General features: G+C 46.3%; 1 protein-coding gene across 1 annotated transcript in view; it reads left to right on the plus strand.

The window, feature by feature from the left end:
• Positions 1 to 1,973: 1,973 nt before the first annotated feature.
• ABCA3 (ATP binding cassette subfamily A member 3) overlaps positions 1,974 to 16,211 on the plus strand; it is a 32,002-nt gene continuing 17,764 nt past the window's right edge. The window contains 20 exon segments of the mRNA XM_044303092.1: positions 1,974 to 2,108; positions 2,204 to 2,293; positions 2,812 to 3,036; positions 3,038 to 3,068; positions 4,034 to 4,161; positions 4,885 to 5,050; positions 5,664 to 5,890; positions 5,892 to 5,924; positions 6,034 to 6,150; positions 7,099 to 7,219; positions 7,313 to 7,486; positions 7,596 to 7,777; positions 8,656 to 8,802; positions 10,131 to 10,260; positions 11,303 to 11,457; positions 11,548 to 11,703; positions 11,792 to 12,002; positions 13,533 to 13,683; positions 13,785 to 13,883; positions 13,973 to 14,156. Of these exon segments, the coding sequence (XP_044159027.1) occupies positions 2,240 to 2,293; positions 2,812 to 3,036; positions 3,038 to 3,068; positions 4,034 to 4,161; positions 4,885 to 5,050; positions 5,664 to 5,890; positions 5,892 to 5,924; positions 6,034 to 6,150; positions 7,099 to 7,219; positions 7,313 to 7,486; positions 7,596 to 7,777; positions 8,656 to 8,802; positions 10,131 to 10,260; positions 11,303 to 11,457; positions 11,548 to 11,703; positions 11,792 to 12,002; positions 13,533 to 13,683; positions 13,785 to 13,883; positions 13,973 to 14,156 (2,691 nt within the window). The 5' untranslated portion in view covers positions 1,974 to 2,108; positions 2,204 to 2,239.

Here is a 16,211-nt window from a genome sequence, read left to right on the forward strand (position 1 = left end):
TTTTTTCCCGGCAGTAGTCTTGTGAGGCCTCCATTTTTATTTTGATTTTGTGGGAAGCGATGACTTTTTCATGGGCATTGTTTTGGGCTACATAAAACTTTTTGATCACTCGCTATTATGCTTTTTTTGTGAGGCAAAGTGATAAAAATGACTGTTTTGAATATATATTATATAATTTTTTTTTACGGCATACACCTTTCTTATAAAGCTTGCTGTTACAGATGTAGCAATACCAATTTTTTTTTAAATTTTTTTTCTATTTACAATAATTGTTTTTATACACATGTAACTTTTTTTGTGTAAAAGCCCTTTTTTATTTTGTCATACAAGACCTTCAGGGGACATTTAACATGACTTTTTTTATTTAATTTTTTACTGCTGATATCTCTTGTATCTGGGGCTGACATGGTGCCCCCAGTGCGGCTATGTAGTCCTAAAGGGATTATCTCACCATAGACCACTCCTCCGATAGGACTTACGATTCAGGCTTGTCCTGATTTATATGCCCATTTTTATAAATAAAATGCTGTCAACTGTGGCATCCAGACTGTAGAACCACAACCCTCAGCATGTTCTGACGACTGTATGTGCCCTCTCTGGGTCTGGCTTGTTTTGCATTATATGGAGGGTTTTATAATTGATCCTTGTCCCGGGCGCGGTCTCTTGAGATGATCACACGTGTACAATTAGCCGTCCGGATCCGGCAACTCAAGGGAGGTGTGCACCGCCGGCTGTCTGACATACCGTGCCCATGCGCTTGGTATGTGCTTTCTTGACCACAGAGCTTACCGTTAGTAGAGCAGCCGGGGGAGAGGGGGTTGGTATTTGTCCCGTACTTGACATCTTCTTATAGAATTGCTGAGGAGAGGATGGTAGGGTTGGTGACAACTGTAAAGAAAGCTTTGGGGAGGTCCTGAGTAGTAGTTGTCGGCATTGTCCCCATGGGGATCCTCTGCTGATCTGGCAGGATGAGCGACTCTGCTTTCATTCAGTGCTTTACCAAAAGCATCATGAGACACTGCATTCCAAGTATCGGGGTCAGACAGACTGGGCCCCCCAGTAATCACGAGAATGAGGGTCCCCTGTGTGAGCGGAGGGGTGAGGGACGTGTGACCCCTGATCCATGCACTCCTATGATGGTGAGCGCCGCAGTCCCCATAGAAGTGACTGGAGCAGAGGTCACTGATGCACAATACTGGTCCTTCCCCCACCCCCAAATATCATTTTTTATTTTATTTCTGTGTGTCTGGGGATGAGAGGACAGTTCCTGGGATCCGTTACCTTACTCCCTCGCCCTAGATGGTTTGTTCATATATCTCCCTGTATGTGTAATCAGCCGCATGCGTATATGTAATAAACGGGCCAATACAAATCCATGGTGTGTGTGTGTGTGTGTATATACAGTGTGTGTGTGTGTGTGTGCGTCATGTGACCCCATAACAAATACAGAGGGAATAAAGATGGCAGCTGTGTAAACGGAAACAAGACGGTGACTGCTAATGATGACATTGTAAGGCCGCAGGACAATCCTAGTTATGGGGTTATTTACTATCCACACCCCGGCAGTCGGTGCAGGAAAACTCCTCTTTCTTGTCCTAGGTACACGTTTCGGTTTTATCGCCGGGGACGTACTGAGCTGCGGCCGAGCTTTGTGTAAGAGACCTCTGCCATTGTGATGTGTAGTGCATTGCAGCGCTGTACAATGCACGCGTCTGCAGAGCATTGCACCACATACTAAATGAACCAGGACCTGCAGAGCATTGCTCCATTCAGTTCTCTCCTGGAATGCAGCCTCCAAGTGCTCCACTTCAGGTGTGCAAACTTTGCCTAGCGTTACGCAATACTCTGCGTCCCTGAGCGATCCTTCCCCCCCCCCGCAGAAGTATGCCACTCTCCCCAATAGGTTAAAATCTAGGGCACTTAAGGGCGACAAGTGCTACGTGTTCATAGAGGGGGTACCAGCAGGAGGATGGGTCGGCGTGAAGTGCATTACACAATACGGTGCAGAACACGGCAAGGCTTGACAGAAATCTGCAGCAGATGTTTCTTGGGTGTCCTTGGAAAAGTCATCATCGGTCTTAGCGCTATATTAGAGAGGTCCTAGGAATGTAAGGAGCTGATAGGTTAAGAAAGAGGCTCTCTGACATATATGAGGACTTCCTTACGTTTCCTCCTTGGCTGACGCTGTATTTGTTCTCTACAGCTCCTGAGTGACAGTCGTCTGCTGGGGTGAACCACCATGGCGGTGTTACGGCAGCTTCAGCTCCTTCTGTGGAAGAATTACGTCTTGCAGGTAACACAGAAGAATACCGGGGAAGGGTATGAAGCTGCTATGGGGGAGGTGGTATGCATTATGTACATGTATGGCACCGAAAAGGAAATATTAGCCTGAACGAGACACAGGTAGGTGCCTATATATTAATCTGTTCCCCGACCCGCCCACCAGGTTGCATTGGGGATATACAGGATAAAGGCCTGTCCCTTTATGTTTATATTAAAGGGGTTCTCTGCAGCTTTCCCTAGGCCATGTGATGTCACGTGGCCTAGGAGAAGCTCAGCCCCATAGAAGTGAATGGGAACGAGCTGCGATACCAAGCACGGCCACTGTACGCGCTGTGCTTGGTGAGCTGGGAGAAGGCTGCAGCGCTAGGTTCCTTCTCGAGCAGCTGATCAGCAGGGATCCAGTGTGTCGGGCCCCCACCGATCAGATGCTGATGACTTATCCAGAATATGGGTGATAAGTTCCAAAATCTTGAAAAACCCCTTTAAAACCATGTTTTTGTATCCTGTGCCCCCCCCCCCCCCCCATAGAAACGTCAAGTGCTGGTGACGCTGATCGAGTTGCTGCTGCCGCTCCTGTTTTCTGCCATCCTTATAGCACTGAGGCACAGGGTCAATTCGGAGAACTACCCCAACTCCACCACGTTCCAGAGGGTGGACTTTCTCGCCTTGCCCAGCGTCTTTTACACTGGAGGACCTTGGCAGCTGGCGTATGTTCCTTCCAATAGTGTTGCCGTGCAGGAAATTGTGAGCACAAGTCGAGAAGAATCTGGCGATCGATATCCGAGGTAAGGCGACCAGCCCCTGTTGATCCCTTATCTTCAAGTTTAATCTCTGCCGACGCTGATCGTCTCCACAACCTATTAAGTCCGGATTGCTCCGAAATGCCTTTTAAAGGGCATCCGTCAGCAGTTTTGTACCTATGACACTGGCTGACCTGTTACATGTGCACTTGGCAGCTGAAGGCATCTGTGTTTGTCCCATGTACATATGTGTCCGCATAATAAAATAATGTTTTAATATATGCAAATGAGCATCTAGGAGCAATGGGGGCGTTGCCGTTACACCTAGAGGCTCTGATCTCTCTGCAGCTGCCCCGCCCTCTCCACCTTGACAGGACCAGGCAATGAAAACGTCATCACTGTCTGGTCCTGTCAATCAAAGTGTAGAGAGTGCGGCAGTTGCAGAGAGAGCAGAGCCTCTAGGTGTAACGGCAACGCCCCCATTGCTCCTAAATGCTCATTTGCATATTTTAAAACATTATTTTATCATGTGGACACATATGAACATGGGACCAACACAGATGCCTTCAGCTGCCAAGCGCACATGTAACTGGTCAGCCAGTTTCATAGGTACAAAACTGCTGACAGATGCCCTTTAAAGTTGTAAAATTATGGATTTTTTTATTTATTTTTTAGCAATTTTAATTGCTCTAATCCATCTAGAATAAAAAATAAAATGGTAAAGCAACTTCTTTGCTGACAGCCTTGATTAAAATGTTATTGTGTATGCAGACGTATGTGTCCTGCCCATGATGTATGGGGCAGAGCGAGTGGTATAAAACAAAACTGACGACTACACTGGATTTGTTTGTAGTCTGTTACCATGGAGACACCTAGGTCTGCCTAGGAGCTGTATATACCCACCTCTAGTAGACTTTTAGTTGAGGCTATTTGCAAAGCTCGTTCTATTTTAAATGCATTAGGACAGTGACATGGTCGGGTTCACCATTTATATTCTCGTTGGTCCGCAGCTCAGGGATTTCGCACAGAAGGAGAGTTTGAGAACTTTGTAAGACGTGGCAACCAGTCGGGCAAAGTGCTGGCAGCTTTGGTCTTCGAACATGCTTTCAATCGCAGCGATGATCCATTACCACTGCAGGTAACAGATGCGTGCAAGGGTCGCAGTAAAAATGTGGGGTGACTGCGGTGCATCCTCAATGTATCCCTATGGGACCGCTGCTAAAGCGTCTGTCCTTGAGCCTTCATTGGGTGTGCAGTCTTGTCCGCAGTCATAGGGGTTACCTAGTTGTTCTGGTTTGGACAACTTGCTTTGTAAAGCAATTGCATCATCTAGCGGGACATATTTTCATGCTCTGGCAGGTCTCTGGGAGGCAGGGTGGTAAATAGTTTATTTGTTGTATGGAGTCACACACAGACTGGAATAACTTAAAGCTTGTCCCACGAAAAATTTTCAGCATTTTTCAAACCAGAACCTGTAATAAAACTTTTTTTTTTATAGCCACAGTATCTGTACGGCGCCACCTGCTGTTTGTTGTTTTCCTTATTTCTCCATCCACCTCACTGAGGTGGTCGCACACGCTCAGTTTAAACCTTGAAGTGTAACTACAGAAAGCACATGGGGCCCCCCCCCCCCCCAAGCTGCAGCAGAAAAGACATGCCCCCCTGAGCTGTGATAGGGAGAGAGCTGCAGCAGGAAGGACACTCCCCCTCCCAAATGGAGCAATGAATGGGGAGATCTCTGAACCCATGTGAGGTCCAGGGCTGGTTCTAGCTTTGTTAGAAAGAGATTGTCATGTACTGTATGATTTTAAATGTTTTTCATCAATCATGGCATAGCCCCTGTAATCTATACTTTGCCCAGGTCCGCTACAAGTTGCGGTTAAAGTACAGCCCTCGTAATGTTCCACTGAGTGAACTATCTGAACTTAACCCGAATGTGGATCGGAACTGGCACACAAGATTCCTATATCCCCTCTTCCAGCTTCCGGGGCCTCGTGAGCGAGGAGATGCCACTGGTGGCAACCCAGGTGAGATTCTTGTATTATAGGGCTCATATAACGCACTGAAGAACTCTTAAAAATAATTTTTAGACTGAATTAAATAAAAAAGAAATAAAAAAAAATCCCACCATTGTTTTTTTTTTTTTTTTTTTGGCCTTGGCGTTCACCATTCGGTATAAATGCCCACAAAGCAGACCTGGGGGCCGCCTTCCTCCCCCCCGGCTCCCACTGCAACTTATTGACTCCATGTAATCTCATCACAGGGTGCCAGAGGGTTGACAAAGGAAGCCCCCCTTCCCCCTCTGTCTAACCACTTAGATGCCAGCTGACGGCTACTGTGGATGGTGCGGGTACAGCTCCTGCCCAATTCCTGTGCCATATATTTACATACAACTACTTAACGCCTGCACCGTGAATGTACAGCGTTTTGCGTTAAAGGGGTTAACGAGGGTCCATCAGCCTTCCGTTCTTTTTAACTGGAAGAATAGCTTTGTAGGCTGTGCTTTTCTCGCCATGAAAAAGGCCGGAACGGTTGAAGGAACCCTTGATGGACGCTCCTAATTCAACCGAGCCTAACAGCTCCCCTACCAGGGCTCTTCATCGCTGCGTACATGGCATTAATTTCATTTTCACCCTCCAGGATACTATAGAGAGTGCTTTTTGGCTCTGCAGCACCTTGTGGACCGGGCAATCATTTACTACCATGCCAACGAGACGGGACGGGCCCTCCTGGATAAGATTGACGTCTTCGTCCAGCGCTTTCCCTTCCCACCCTACGTCAATGACCTCTTCATCCTGGCTATCCAGAACCAGCTTCCTTTGCTACTTATGTTCAGCTTGACCTATACCTCCCTGAGCATTGTGCGTAGCTCTGGTCCTAGAGAAAGAGCGGAAGCTTAAGGTGCGGGCACTGATTACCTGGGGGGTCCCTTCTTGAAGGCCTGAATTGTCACACAATTATCTAACTGGGCAATATGTATTTAATGACCTGTATGTGACATGTCTTACAGGAGTACATGCGTGTGATGGGATTGAAGTCCTGGCTTCACTCCACTGCCTGGTTCATCCATTTCTTCTTGTTGCTGTTGGTGTCCATCTCTTTAGTCACTCTGCTTCTGTGCGTTCAGGTCAGTAATACCTTAAGGCTCGGAGTAAGCCTGCATTCACACTACCTTATTTTCGGTGCGGATCGCACGTGGACCCATTCATTTCTATAGGGCCGCAAAAAAGTGTTGTCCTTGTGCTGTCCGTGCCGCATATTATAGAACATGCCATATTCATGTCTGTTTTGCGGACAAGAATAGGCTTCTCTTTTTCTTTTTTTTCTTTTTTTTTTATAATGGGGCCTACAAATAAATTGCAGGATGCACACGGACCGCATCCGTATTTTGCGGTTCCACAATTTGCGGACTGCAAAATGGATACATTTGTATGACTGTGACCTAAATCTGTCATTTATGAGATTAAAAGTATAGTCCGGGAATTGAATATTGATCTCAAAGGCAGCACGGTGGCTCTGCAACGCTGGGGTCCTGGGTTTGAATCTGAACAATAACATCTGGATGGAGTTTGCGTGGGTTTTCTCCAGGTACTGCGGTTTCCAGGAACTTAGATTGTGAGCCCCATTGGGGACAGCGTGATTCTGATGTCTGTAAAGCGCTGCTGAAAAGGTCAGCGCTATAGAAGTGCATAAAATTTTAAATTAAATCTGCTAGATAGGGGTCCGACTCCTGGCACGCCCAACGATCAGCTGTTTGAAGGGGCTACCAAGCACAGTGCCTTACGTTGTATTGTGGCTGTGCTTGGTATTGCATTTCAATCACATAATCATCACGCAGCCAAGGAAGAGACCACTGTGCCTATCCAGGCGCTGCAATCCCGCCCAACAGCTGATGGGCAGGGACGACGGGCGTCGGAACCCCCAGCGACTTCCCAGTTTGCAGCAGCACCCTTAATTCCTTGGCACTGCAGGAAGGAACCTGCACTTGCTTACACCCTTGAAAGACCCTTTGAGCATCACGGTTTTGGGTGGCTGATGTGTGACTTTGCCTGATCAGCGTTCCCTTTCCTTTCAGGCCAGTGACCAGGGTGCAGTACTCACTCGAAGTGACCCCACCGTGATCTTCGTCTATCTCCTGGTATTTGTTGTGTCCACCATCTCCTTCAGTTTTATGATCAGCAGCTTTTTTTCTCGAGGTAGGAAGACCTTCTCCGTCCACCTCTGTAACCATTCGTGATGAGGAGGGACGTGAAGGTGACCTCTGTCCGGTCTTCTCTTATTTCCTACAGCAAATGTGGCAGCTGCTACCAGCGGCTTCCTGTATTTCTTCTCCTACATCCCTTATTTTTTCATCTCCCCTCGTTATGACATGATGTCACATGGCGAGAAAGTGGCATCTTGTCTCGTTTCCAACGTGGGCATGGCCATGGGCGCCCAACTTATCGGAATGTTTGAGGGCAAAGGTCAGTGTGAGCCAGCACATCTTTTCCTTTATGGTGTACGTCGTCTTCTCCATTTCTTGTGCAGGATGCCTCTGAAGTCCATTTTAATAAGTCGCTGGTTCCTCCCTAGGTACCGGAGCTCAATGGTCAAATTTGCTTACCCCAGTCAGTGTGGATGACAACTTCACTCTGGGGCAAGTCATGGGAATGCTGGTCCTTGATTCTGTGGTGTACGCCATCATTGGCTGGTATGTGGAGTCCGTCATGCCAGGAGACTATGGAGTTCCCCAGCCTTGGTACTTCTGCTTTCTGGTAAGAACCCATTGCACAAGTGAACCACCTTCTGCTCTTACTACTTCATTTTCAAAAACCTTTAGTTTCTCAGTCTGCCAAATCTTTGTCCACCCTTTGCAACCAATTTTTATAGTCACAAGGCATCTAGAATGAGAAATGAAGAAATTTAGTAACTGGTTAGAATTAAAGTTCGTATGGCTTCAACAGCTCCTATGCAGGCAATGTGTTTCCATGGTAACAGACAACAAACTCTGTGCTGTCTGATCTTGCAACCATCCTCCCTTCTATCTTTCCTTTACTTTTTGGGAACCTACCAAATATAACTTGATATGCACCACCACCCCCACTCCCATGCAATTTTGTGCCAAATTATTTTTTAAATAATGTGCTCTGCCTCAACTTTACCCTTTCCATTGTATATTAGAAAAATGGCTACCTGGGAGCCTATTGCATAGAAATGTATACAATTAGCATTGAACACAATGGAAGCTGTAAAATGTCTTTGCACTAAGCAACCCATAGTGGTGGCTGCAAGAAAGTTCAGCAAATTTAAAATCAGGAACCAGAGAAGGAGTCCAGGCTCCCCCTCTCACTGTTTGCATTTTAGTGGGGTGAGGTGACTACACTACGAGGCAAATGGCGGGATCTATGACTACATTTGTTGTCTGTTACCATGGAGACACATTGTCTGCATAGCAGCTGCGGAAATACAATTGTAGAAACTTTTTTTAAATTCAGAATTATTGCAAAGTTGCTTTTACATACATTTGGTTGAAATGTGGACGTAGCCTTTACCCCCTTAAAGTCTAACCTTGGAAGCATTAAAGTGAAAATGGATTTTGTTGTCCTTTGTTTTACATTGCTTAAAGCAATACCTCCTATGGGTGTCTTTGCAGCCTTCATATTGGTGTGGGACTCCCAGAGATGCAGAATTCGTAGAAAAGGAAGACGATGAAGATCCTGAAAAAGCTGTGAAAGTGGAATACTTAGAGGAAGAACCAGCAGATCTAATACCAGGCATTCGTATTAAACATTTAACAAAGGTGAAGTTCTGTCTTGTGGCCACTAGATGTCACTGTGGTACACCTCATTGTCCACATGATATTTGGCTGCTTTCCCCTGGCTGTATGTAGTCTGTGAACTGAAGCACAGTCCAGTGTGACCGCCGCATTTCCTGGACCGACTGCTGCTCATCTGAGCTGAACGCCGGGCATCATAATGATCTGAGATGCTATGAGTTCCTGCCTGAATGCGGGTCTGATGTCCCGTACTCAATTGATGCAATGAGTTTAGCTCAGAAGAGCAACAGTTGGTTCGGGAAATGCTTCCATGACACGGATTGTGTTTTACGGATCACACACAGCCATATGAGAGCCGTCTTACCCTGTCTCCTTCTTTCTCTCTTAAAGGGGTTGTGCAGGTTTAGAACACCATGGCTGCTTTCTTTGAAAAACACCACCACACCTTTCCACTGATATGTGTATGTTATTGCAGTTCTGCCCCATTCACTTCAGTGGTGCCAGGCTGCAATACCAGATGCAACCTTAGAAAGGTGAGGTGCTGTTACTGGCAGCAAGTGGCCGTGAGTTTTCTAATACTTTTAAAGGGGTTTACCAGTAGTTCAATATTGACGGCCTCTCCTCCGGTCATCAATATCTGATTGGTTGCGAAAAGAAAGAAAAAACTTCCGGCACCACTGCCGACCAGATATTTGAAAAGGCAGTGGCGCTCTGGCCCCCTCACACAGCGCCGTCTATTGTATAGTGGCTGTGTTTGGTATTGCAGCCTAGGCCCATTCACTTGAATGGGACTAAGCTGCACATAGGCCATGTGACCGATGAACGTGATGGCCTAGGAAGAGGCCGCAGCACTTGTCTCTGAGCAGTTTCTACCTAGACAGCTGATCAACAGGGGTCCCGAGAGTGGGACCCCCACCACTTAGATATTTATGACCTATCCTGAGGATAGGTCATATATTAAACCCCTTTAAGTTCTGTCTATAACGTCTTGTCTTATGTCCTAGTTTAAATATCTGACATATGCACATTTTCTTTTACTGTATTTTACGTAGTGAAGCTAGTTATACCACATGTACTGTGCAATCTACTCCATTAAGGCTCTTGCACACGGCTGTTACTCAGCCCGTTCCGTGCATTGGGAAACGCAATGCGGTCCCTAATGCAGGGGCAACATCTGTACGGCTTCCGTTATGGATCCAGACACATTCAACTTGAAGGGGTCCGTGATCCGTCCACACCGCAAAAAAAATAGAACAAGTTCAAATTCAAGTGAAGGCCTTAGACTGCAGATTGGGATTAAGCACCCCATTTCTTATTTATTTTTTTTATTTTTTTTGTTCTTCGTTCCTCAGGCATTCCAGGTTAACGGTAAGAGGCGCGTCGCTGTGCAGGATCTCTCGCTTAACATGTATGAAGGACAAATTACTGTACTTTTGGGACATAATGGAGCTGGCAAGAGTACAACTCTGTCTATGCTGACAGGTATGCCCTGAGGAGCTTTTACTTCAAGTCTTTTGTTTTCTGTCACATTGTTATAGAACAGGTATTCTGAGCTCAGCAAGCGAGGCCACTTCATTGTACGCAGGCCTTGCTTGAAACCGAAATGCCCCTGGAACATCCCAATCAGCCATGTGTTAATTCAATTCTTTATTTGTGGTATATTGTTAGGATATGCTGCAAATGTCAGATTGGTGCAGGGGCAGACTGGAAGCTTAAAGTGGCCCTGGAAAAAATAAAACGCCATAGTGGTGTGCAAAAGGCCACTCCAGCAGAACCAAATACCGCAGTGCAGCACAAAATACTGCCCCAGCAGAACCAAATACCGCAGTGCAGCACTAAATTCTGCCCTCCCACTGCAGTATTAAACTGTATCGCTGTCCTGAAGATGGCGATACCGCTTAATTCAGGAGGGAACCTGCAACCACCCGCATAAGTGCCTGATGCCCCTAGCATTAATTACTACCAAGAGCACCAGATCATTAGGTGCCCAGCTGGCGGCCATGAGAAGGGCTCGGGTGGCCCCCTGGGCATTAGACTAGTGGGAAATTTCCCATTAGGTCTGTCCACCCCTCGATAAGTGCAGATCCTACCTCTGGGATCGTATCATCAGAAAGGGGCCCCTGAAGAGAAGGAGAGCAAACCATGCATGTGCAGCATCTTCTCCATCAAGTGCTATGGGACTGCTGAAAGTTGCAGAGGGTCGCTGCGCGTTCGCTGCTGCTCTCCCTTCACTTCAGGGGCCCTGTTTTGCAGATAGGTGTGGGACCCACTGCTATTTGACATATGTTGGAAATGGTCACCTAGCTTTCCCAGACCCCCGAATGACATACTGGATGTGCTTGGCTGTGCAAAAATTTGGGCTCTATCATTGCATGCTTTGTCACATTTGCCATGCACTGGATGTCTTCCCTTTTGCTGCCACCAATTTTGAGCTTTCTGACATTTTAAACAAATTTTTTTTTTTTATAATTGCCAATTTCATTATTTGTTTTATTTTTTACTATTTTTTAATTTTTTTTTCCAGGGCTTTTTCCCCCATCCTCTGGTGAATGCTACATTGGAGGGTATGAGATCTCCAGAGACACCGCACTTATCAGACGCAATCTGGGGCTCTGCCCTCAACATGACGTCTTATTCCAGGGTCTTACTGTGGAGGAGCACCTATATTTTTACGCAGCAGTAAGGGTCATATAACACAATAAGCAGACAATGTAGCCTTGTATGAACCCCCTGTGCCTAAAACATACTGATCTGCATGTTTATGTGCAGCTGAAAGGATGTCCCCGATGGCGCTGCCCCGAGGAGGTGGAAAAGATTTTGCAGATCCTAAGAATTGAGGAGAAACGTAAAGTTCTCATCACTAAGTTGTCAGGCGGAACCTGCCGAAAGCTGTCCATTGGCATCGCCTTGATAGGAGGGTCCAAGGTAATAGCTGTACGCCCTGCACGCAGCATTCCATAAGCCGTATTGTACGGTATTTACCTGATCTTGCATACATTGTGATCCCTTGCAGGTGGTCATGCTGGATGAACCTACTTCAGGAATGGACCCAGCATCTCGCAGGGACACGTGGGAGCTTTTACAGCAGCACAAACATGACCGCACCCTCCTCCTCACCACGCATTTCATGGACGAAGCCGATATCCTAGGCGATCGAGTTGCCATACTTGCTCAGGGGCAACTGCAATGCTGCGGTTCACCGCTCTTCCTCAAAGGCAAATATGGTGAGAGAGGGGGAGAGGAATCTTGTGTGTTACACGCTTCAGTTCAGCAGGAAATTAGACGGATGGGATAAGTCCAGATGTCTATAGAACAGTGAAACAATAGATTACCTATGAAGAAATGTTGTATGTAAGGCGTAGTCTACTGCACTTTCCTATGCAGAAGACCAAGTAAGAAACAACAGTACACTGCGTGGTATACTGTTTAAAATGGGAGCCCATAGGCGATGTATTCCACTGTATGTTTGTACAGAGGGATATGTCGCAGCCTTCCATCGGAGCTATGACAGGACATCCTCCCATGTTGGCTCAGAAGGAAATGTGAACAGAGCTTAAGTTCTGCAGATCTCGCAGAGCCAAACTCCCAGCAAGGAACCTTTGACTCTGACTCGGCACTATTCACTTAAAGGGGTTATCCCATGATTAATGATAAATAAAAAAAATTAATTGAAATCAGACATAGTCTAGTACATGACAATCTCTTTCTAACAAATCCAGAACCAGCCCTGTACCTCACATGGGTCCAGAGATCTCCCCATTCATTGCTCAAATTGCTCTGCTAGATTTATTTCAAGCTGGCAGCTTAGGAGTCGTGTCCTTTCTGCTGCAGCTGGTGGCAGTCGAAGGATCGAACTGAGCATGTGCTTCCAACGAAGTGAGCAGGACAGAAAAATTGGAAAAAGATCAAACAGCAGGTGGCGCTGTACAGATAGATTTCATTAAATAACTCAGTAGCTATAATAAATGTTTATTTACATGCAATTATAAAAGAATTCAGATCCAGGGGGCGGTTTAAAAACTGTAGAATATTATTCGGGGGCTGAATTGCATTTTACGGCCTAGTGGGTTGCCAATAGTCTTGCTGTGTAGGAGAAAATTTCAAAGCGACCTTTTGCTCTCCATCAGTGGAGTTATGCCATAGCACGCTATGACGGGAATACCCCTGTAAGGCTACTTTTACACTTGCGTTCAGAGCGGATCCGTATGGGGTCCGCCCAGACGGATTCGCTTCTATAATGCAGACGATGGGATCCGTTCAGAGCGGATCCGTCTGCATTATATTTTAGAAAAAAATTCTAAGTGTGAAAGTAGCTTCAGACGGATCCGTCCAGACTTTACACTGAAAGTCAATGGGGGACGTACCGTTTGAAAATTGAGCCATATTGTGTCAAATTCAAACGGATCCGTCCCCATTTACTTACATTGTAAGTCTGGACGGATCAGTTTGCCTCCGCACTGCCAAGCGGACACCCGAACGTTGCAAGCAGCGTTCAGGTGTCCACCTGCTGAGCAGAGGCCAAACGGTGCCAGACTGATGCATTCTGAGCGGATCCGCATCCACTCAGAATGCATTAGGGCTGGACGGATCCGTTCGCGGCCGCTTGTGAGAGCTTTTAAACGGAACTCACAAGCGGAGCCCCGAGCGCTAATGTGAAAGTAGCCTAAACTGTACATATATTAGAATTGCGTAGCCCACCTTACCCCGCTAGCTAACAGTTGTGCATCCTATTTTCCGGTCTCCTTGCTCTGCAGGTGCTGGGTACCATATGGTAATAGTGAAGCATCCGCACTGCCAAGTAGAAGAAATCACAGACCTCGTTACCAGCTACGTCCCTCTTGCCACTATGGAGAGCAATGCTGGGGCAGAACTATCTTACATCTTGCCTAAGGAGAGTACCCACAGGTAAGCCTCACGTAAATGACATGTATATCACCATTGTGCTTATGCCACGCTTAGTCTTTTATTGCATACCATCCACCCTGTGCTCCCCTCCTCTTCCTCAGGTTTGAGCCGCTGTTCTCCGAGCTGGAGCTTCGTCGCGATGAGCTGGGTATCGCTAGTTACGGAGCGTCGGTCACCACTATGGAGGAAGTATTTCTACGGTGAGGTTTTTTTTTGCCTTACGTCTTCGCAACTCCACATGCATTGGTTTTGCGTCTTATCTCCTGATTTGACCTGTTCTACATTGCAGGGTTGGGAAACTAGTGGACAGTAGCCTGGACCTACAGGCCATACAGCTACCTGCTCTCCAGTATCAGCATGAGCGCCGGGCCAATGACTGGTCGGTGGAGGAATCCAGCTCCATGAGTGACTGCACCGACGACAGCGGGACCCTGATTACCGAGGACTGCTCCAACATCAAGCTCAATGGAGGGGTGAGTGGAGAAGTAGAGGCGTTAGCAGATGGCACTGCAGTAGAGAGCGATGTCTTCCATGTGAGGTATATACTGTATATGGTTCTTGGGCAGTGTGACTCAGAAATTCTAAAGGGAAGCTCCACGTTCGCAACCAATTTTCTTTTATTGCGCCCAATGCAACTAAATTGAAATAGGAAGAATTAAAATACCGTTTTTTTTATTTATTTTTTTACAGACCTACGGTATGTGTCTCTATGGTAACAGACTACAAGCAAAACCCTGTGCAGTCGAACCCTGCAAACATTGATGTCAACAATCTGTCCCCTCCTTCTTGATAACTGACCAAATGTACGTTAGGCTAGTTTCGCCCTCCGGCAGGCTGTTCCGGCACTAATGACGGAAACAGGCCAGACCCCTGCCGGTCACCGTTAGTCAATGGACTCCGGCGGGGAAAGGCATAATTTGATTATGCCAGATATGGTGAACTCCGGCAGGCTCTTACTCTGCCGGATGGTTCTAATGCTTGTGTGAAACTAGCCTTAGTAAGAAGTCGGGGACAGATGGATGGTATTACACAAGGTCAGACAACTCGGGGTTTGTAGTCTGTTACCATGGAGACACAAAGGTCTGCGCAGGAGCTGCAGATACAAACCTGTGTTTTTATTTTTTATTGACTGTTTGCAGAACTGCTTTATATTCCATTTTATGTGCCCTCTCATTTTATTAAGCAGTATTGTAATTAGGAACAAAGCTTTCAATAAAGCTGTACAAGCTAAGGGTCCGTTCACACGTCCGTAGTGCATTGCAGATCCGCAATGCACCCGGCCGGCACCCCCATAGAAATGCCTTTTCTCTGGACATGTTTTATTTTTTTTTCCGGAGCTGCAGACTGGAAGATTGGGGGGGCGCGCTCCGGAAATGCGGATGCGGAGAGCACATAGTGTGCTCTCTGCATCCATTCTGTTCCCACAGAGAATGAATGGGTCCGCACCGGACGTATGCGGACGTTTGAATGGAGCCTTAAGAACATATTCTTGGTGTCTGATGTCACATAGCATATGTGTATGACTTGTTGAGCCAATAATAGTAATTCTATACATTCCACATATAGCAAAAAGTGGAATATTTTATCTATGCTTCCAGAAAAAAAATACAAAGGTAAAGAAAAAGGATAGAAGGGAGGAGCGGATCAAAAGAAGGGAAAGGAAAGGGAAAAGTGTGTGGTTGAGTCTTAGTTTACTTCCGTTGTTACCTCGTGAGCTGCAATGGAGAGTTCTGTAGAGTGAAGGAACTCTAAAAGGGGAGTTCCACCTAGCATAGAACCTAACCTCTTGGTCATGAGATTGCGCAATCAATTCTTAGTAGAAGTCTGAGTTCGGTTGCCCATTCAGAGACTATTTCCAGTGCCTCGGGACTACCAGTCGCGCTGCTGTAAGGAAGGACCTTAGTGCGTTGTTCTTCAGTTTAGCAATGGATCCTGGTATTAGTGATAGCAGAGATGTTTTAGGTGAGTTAGGGATGGTTCTCCCAGTAAAGTTGCCATATACTTAGAATACATGATCCCAGAATCTTTTTATAATCGCACAGGACCACCAGATATGTATAACAGATCCCTCCTCTTTTCCACATCTCCAACAAAGGTTGAAAACATTTTATGGAGAGTCGAAGGACAATAATACCACCGAGATAGGATCTTGAAATTCTTTTCCTTGGCATGAGCTGCTATAGATAATCCATGTGAGAACATGCACATCTTGAGAACATCTTCTGCTGAAAAAGTGCGCTTTAAGTCTGCTTCCCATTTTTGGAAGTAAGGAGCTACATCTGGATTACTCAAGTCCAGTAGGATCTTGTATAATTGAGACAGTGTTCTATAATGTGTATCAGGTTTTGCATATAGACTGTCAAAGTCCGTCATGTCAGAACACTGCTTTTGGTTAAATGGGCTACGTACGAATGATCTCAGCTGGGCATACGTTAGCCACAATGACCCTTGGCGTCTGGTCTCCGGGATTTATATTCCATTTTACATACATTAGAATGATAGTATAAGAGGTAATAAAATAACTTTCA

This window comes from Bufo gargarizans, chromosome 8 (genome assembly GCF_014858855.1).
Source record: "Bufo gargarizans isolate SCDJY-AF-19 chromosome 8, ASM1485885v1, whole genome shotgun sequence".
In the NCBI taxonomy this organism is placed as follows: Eukaryota; Metazoa; Chordata; class Amphibia; order Anura; family Bufonidae; genus Bufo; species Bufo gargarizans.